At 39.6% G+C, this 5,608-nt stretch overlaps 1 protein-coding gene across 2 annotated transcripts; it reads right to left on the bottom strand.

The window, feature by feature from the left end:
- LOC109830434 (serine/threonine-protein kinase D6PKL1-like) lies at nucleotides 733–5,403 on the bottom strand. 2 transcript variants are annotated; one of them, XM_020397683.1, is made up of 3 exons: nucleotides 5,129–5,403; nucleotides 2,337–4,019; nucleotides 733–1,626 (listed from the first exon to the last, which is right to left on the bottom strand). In XM_020397683.1, the coding sequence occupies exons 2-3, from the start codon at nucleotides 3,833–3,835 to the stop codon at nucleotides 768–770; spliced, it is 2,358 nt and encodes a 785-aa protein (XP_020253272.1). In that variant the 5' UTR covers nucleotides 3,836–4,019; nucleotides 5,129–5,403; the 3' UTR covers nucleotides 733–767. The 2 variants fall into 2 exon arrangements, with proteins under 2 accessions (XP_020253272.1, XP_020253273.1); XM_020397684.1 differs by having other exon boundaries at nucleotides 5,157–5,403.

Here is a 5,608-nt window from a genome sequence, read left to right as displayed (position 1 = left end):
ATTGTCGCTGTATGCCGTTGACAATGTTATTGTGCTTTGACTAGTGTTGTTGACAACGCCGAGAAACTAGGGAATTTACAGTAAACATAGAGTTGAGAACTAATATAAATGGAAAGAAATTTCATCTGAAGGAGCAATACGTGAGATTTTCTCAGTGATCCACCAAAAAAAGAGCAAGAACTGAACCCTTTTGTCTAGTTTTAATCCAGAACCATGAACCAAGGACATCTTTGGCATCTACAAGTGACGCAGCAAGGCAAATTCTTAAAAGAAAAGACAACGGTAATGATGTAGAAAATTAAGCCTCGTTCTCCTGTAATCTAGCAACCATTAGCTTTCAGCGCGCAAGCCTCTCCTACACTGAAGTCCAGATGCCTCCCAGAACAAAGACATGTAAATAATCCTCTAGGGAGCAATCACCATGTTACACCTTTACAAATTGGAAGATTTTGCAAAATCTTCATCACATGATACGGGAGTTGCACCATCATATTTCACCATGATACGTGGTAATGGACGGAACAACAAACAACAGAGCTACAGAAGCACAATCTCATACAGAGCAAGTAGGTGATCGACTGGCATTCCTCCAAGAAAATCATGTCCATGTTATTGACAAGGAATTGAGCTTCACTGCCGCATTTGTGGATCTACATTTACATGACACCAGTATCTGGATACATAGGGCGCTAGGGGCGGCGGACGGGGGGGGATTCGCCAGCAATTCCACGGAACCAGTCTTCACGTCTTCATACCAACGACTTCCACTAGAAAAGTTCAAACTCGACATCATCTCCATTGCTCCTGAAATCTAAACACTTACCTTCCTTTTTCTTTCGCACTCCGAGAGGGGTTCCAACATCATAACTCGCTGGAATCTCTGGAGGTGCAGCACACCGTATCAAAGCCCAATTCATCCCATCAAAGAACGGATGCTGCTTGATTTCTGCTGCACCTCTGCTTGATCCCAATCTGTTCTCTGGCTCCTTTGCTAGCAATGCCCTGATTAAATCCCTAGCATGAAAGCTAACAGCTGGACTCTCGGGGAATCTCAAACTCTGTGAGATGATGTTGGCTAGGGTTTCGTCATTCCCGGGTCCCTTGAAGGGTGTTCTACCATACAGTAACTCGTAAAGGAAAATTCCAAAGGTCCACCAATCTACTGCGCTCCCATGCCCATCTCCTCTGATGATCTCAGGTGCCAGATACTCGTGGGTCCCAACAAAAGAGTTGGAGCGGGCATCTGTAGGCTCCACCACAAGCTGTGGAAGTGGGCTCACTTGACCACTTTGGTCAGATTTAAGCTTGCGGACTTTTTGTGTTGTTGAAGATACAAGACGGGGTGTGAAGCAAGAAACTTGAACCCAAGATGGCTGGAGGCAAAGAGGCTCGATGCAGCTGTTTTCAGCACAAGGTCCTGATAGCTTCTTCACGGGCACTTGTGAGCCCAATGATGAGGATCTGAGAAGAGTTGGGTTCACTTCGCATCTCAGTGAGAGATCAAAATCAGAGAGCATGATGTGACCATCTTCTCGAACTAGGATATTTTCCGGTTTGAGATCTCGATATACCACCCCAAGCATGTGTAGGTACTCCAAAGCAAGGAGGACTTCTGCTACATAAAACCTGGAGAATAGTAGTGTGTAATTAATACTAAAAATGTTGACATGTGGATTATTCAACATTGGATTATTCAGCATTAATATAAGCTAATAGACTAGTTGCTGACATGTAAATCAATGTCTTGTGTTTAAATTGTGGACACACTTTTAAAATGCTCCTGATCAATGTTCCATGGACGCAGCCAACTATTCAAGGTACCTATTAAATATAATTTTCCCTCTAAAAGAAATGCTTAATTTAGTTAGGCTTCAAAGAAATCTAAAATATTAGCAATTCTTTACATTTACTAGTTTTCATTTTGGGTAAATTGCACATAACCCCCCTCATCTATACCTAGAGTTGCACAACATCCCCCTCAACTCATTATTAGCACATAATCCCCCACACTGCATGAGAAAAAGGGTGTTACTTGCAATTTATCTTCCCTGAAAGTTTCATTTCAGGGGTGCTTAGTGCTAGTAAATGAGATTAGGTGGGCTTAGTGCAGCTCATGGTATAGATAGGGTGTGTTATGTGCAATTTATCCTTCCATCTATGCAAAATCAAACGTACAGGATGAAAGCTTCGCAGAAAAAAGTTTTCACAACAAATACAAGACAAATAATCAACGTATCAGGATGCAAAATAAAACCAGCCATATCACAGAAATTGAGAGCATAAAAAGCATACTTCAAGAGTTTCTACAGAACTTGTTTATCTAAAAGGGAACATACCTAGCAGCAGGTTCAGAAAAACTCCTGCCAAGTTGCCTCTGTCGAAGTACATGGAGATCACCACCAGGACAATACTCCATAACCAAACAAGCAAGGTTATCGGTTGTGAAATTAGCATAAAGAGTCGGTAGAAATGGATGATCAAGCATCTGAAGGATGTCTCTTTCAGTTTGTGCTCTCAACATCTTCTTTCTGCTCAATAAGAACTCAACGTCCATCACTTTCAAGGCAAACAAGCAATCTGTACCAGTCAACTCAGCAAGATAAACAGTACCAATATCTCCACAACCAAGCCTCTTGAGAAGCCTAAAGTTTTTCAACCCTAGGATCCCATATTGAGTCACAACATAATGGATAGCTTCCCACCTAACATCTTTTGACATATGAGGTCTACTCCCATTACCGCTAGAACTCTGATGGCTCTCATCACTCATGCTAGTGCTGCTGCTGTAATCCGCAATGCTGCTTTTCGAGCTTTGAGAAGATTCCCCCTTCTCCCTTGTTCTTGAGTTTCCGGTCACCTTAACACCATCATCTATACCAACCTTGCAGCTATTTGGAGTAACATCAGGTTTGCTTGCTGCCCCATCATTAACCTTGCTTTCAGGAGTATGCGTATTGCTGGCCGCTGGAAAAACAGGTTCTTTTCGAGAACCTGATTTACTTTCAGTTAGGGAACCACCACCTTTATTCACTTGGGTACAGTTATTAGAATTGCCAAGTGCTGAAACTAATCCCTGTTTTCCTTTCCTTTTGGTGTTCGTTTTTATAGGCTTAATCTGGCGAGAACCCATGGTAAGCTTGCTTGAATCAACAGCTTTCTTGGAGCTATGTACATAATTCTTAAAAAATGGTTTTCCTTTTACCCTAGTTGTTTTAGGAGTGGACGAATAGTCTGCATTTTCTGTGGATGCTATCACATCTTGGATTCTGGTTTTCTGTTCCTTGGCAGTGGGTGAAGCGGCATGATGCGGAGAAGGGACAGAGGATCCATTGGTTGATTCTGAATCCTTCATAGCCTTCTCATGGACAAGGGATATTTCTACCAATTTTCCATTTTCTCCGGACTCACTCATTGGAACCACTACAGATGCCAAAAGCCTTTTAATTGTCCCAGCTTCAGAGACATCAGATACGGCAGATGGTTTTGATACCCTCTTCATAGCAGCCATCTCTGAAGCATGCGAAATACAATACTTTCTGAGTGCGTGCTTCAAAGTTACAGATTCAGAGATCCCTATCCCTGATGCTTGGGATACCCCAGCTTTCATAGGCTTCTTTTGAGCATTATTCCGCAGCATTTTTGTAGCAATCTCGTGAGAAGATCCTAAATCAATTGACTTTATTAGTCTATTAAGGCTATCTTCTGTAGGGTGACCTTGTGATTTGGAACCTTCTCCTTTCACCTTAATAGTTAATGTATTAGATCCTTTAAAATGATCAATTATGCCATCCTCGTTTGACTCAACAATCTCAGAGACTCCACCAGATGAACCCATTTATTAAAGCACTTGGCTATCTGTTTAATCTAACAAGATGAACGCAGGAAGCCTCTCATTTGCAATGGATGGATATTAGACAAGGCAGAAAGATATCTTGAATTGATTTTCTCCAAGTATATTGGCAGTGGAACCAGAAAGGCCCACGTTGCTGTTATTTAGGGCTATGAGCATTACCAAAATCCTGTGGAATAACAAAATATTTTTAGAAGTTCAAAGAAAAAGTGAGTATGGTAAATAACTAAAATATTGCACTAGATAATAATAGAATATTCTATTACTTTAAGAAAATCTCATGAAAATTTCAAGGTTTGAAGCACAGAAGAGTTTTCCTTTAAGCTCATCACAAGCCTGCTTATGAAGTCCAAGTTCTTGTTTCTTATAACCAGTGTACTGCTTCAGCACTAACATCATTCTAGAATATCACTCGAGCAAAGTTCAGTGATAAAGAAGTACAAGTTATTAGCTTAAATGGCCACATAATGACAGCTAAAACTATAACATGAAACCAAAAAAAGATGGACACTAAGACTAACTTGAAGATGATATTCACTACTTGGCTTGTGTACTATTTCTCTATTTAAGCCTCAAATAAAAATCTTAGAAGGATCTTTCAAAGTCTATAAACTTGCTAATGGAAGTGAATTCCTAGAGAAAGTGAAACAAGTATGACACAAGCCAAATGATATTCTTTTATGTGAAAATTCAGCTTTATATCAAAGGAAAGGTCTTCAAGCTGTCAAGTGCTTCGAGATTTAAGCCCATTATTGAGCTTAAACTTCTGAAACAATGACTCGAAAGTTTAAATGACTATTTAAACATGCATATATCGACAGAAATTATCACCTTCATGAAATTTCCTTTGAATACTGTAATCGGTAACATTTATTCTAAATTGATAAATAATGAAACAACAGAGGCCAGCCAAGGTATCCCATTAGTTTCTTCATCAAATAACCCAATTTCAAACACGAAAATTTCTTCAAAAGTTATAATTGCAATTTAGAAACTACGAAGTCTACTCTACAACAGTCAACCGAGTCAAAATCCCCAACCGATCAACTACAACATAATCATATTATACTAATCTAACTTGAATGACCCAAGAAAAGTGACTGATAGCTACATATATAATCTAAAATAATCAAACTCCACAACAAACAACCGATCAAATCAAGTCAAAAAAAAAGCGACATACTTTACTTTCACTAGTAACAAACCAAACTAAAATCAATCAATAAACCAAATGAAAACAAGAAATCAATGGCGGAACCCTAAAATCTACAGACTAACCGAGAAAAGGGGAGGATCGAAGGCATACCGGAGCCGCTTCAGCTGAGATCTCGAGCTTAGGGTTTCAGATGGGCTCGAGATCGAAAATGGCGAAATTTGGGAGATTTATTGGTTAGGGTTAGGGTTTGGAGAGAGAGAGAGAGGAAACGAGAGAAAGCTGAAAGCGGAAAGAGTAAAATGCAAATCACGAGAAGGAGCAGAGAAACAAAAAGACGAGTGGAAATAAAGACGATAAATAGGAAGAAAAAAAAATAAAAAAAATAAAAGAAATTTAGAGGAAGAAACAAACATAAAGAGATCGATCGAACATCTCAGCAAAAATACCACGATCTCACATTATCCGGGACCCAGATATGTGGGTCCCTTTTGTTTTAGTGAAGAAATGTGCTTGTTATTGGACTAATTTACAGTTCTGCCACTCTTAGTATAAGAAGGGATAAATTTTAGAACAAATTTTCACTGTAGACCCAAACCAATTTT

Source organism: Asparagus officinalis, chromosome 2 (genome assembly GCF_001876935.1).
Source record: "Asparagus officinalis chromosome 2, Aspof.V1, whole genome shotgun sequence".
Classification (NCBI taxonomy): Eukaryota; Viridiplantae; Streptophyta; class Magnoliopsida; order Asparagales; family Asparagaceae; genus Asparagus; species Asparagus officinalis.
The sequence above is the reverse complement of the archived record's forward strand: the minus strand, read 5'-3'. Positions and strand labels throughout refer to the sequence as shown.

Bases quoted from the DNA above. Each gene is read 5' to 3' on its own strand.
- LOC109830434 (XM_020397683.1), bottom strand. From the start codon at position 3,835: ATGGGTTCATCTGGTGGAGTCTCTGAGATTGTTGAGTCAAACGAGGAT. The intron at 1,627-2,336 runs GTATGTTCCCTT...ACTATTCTCCAG, and splicing joins TTTTCTGAACCTGCTGCTAG to GTTTTATGTAGCAGAAGTCC.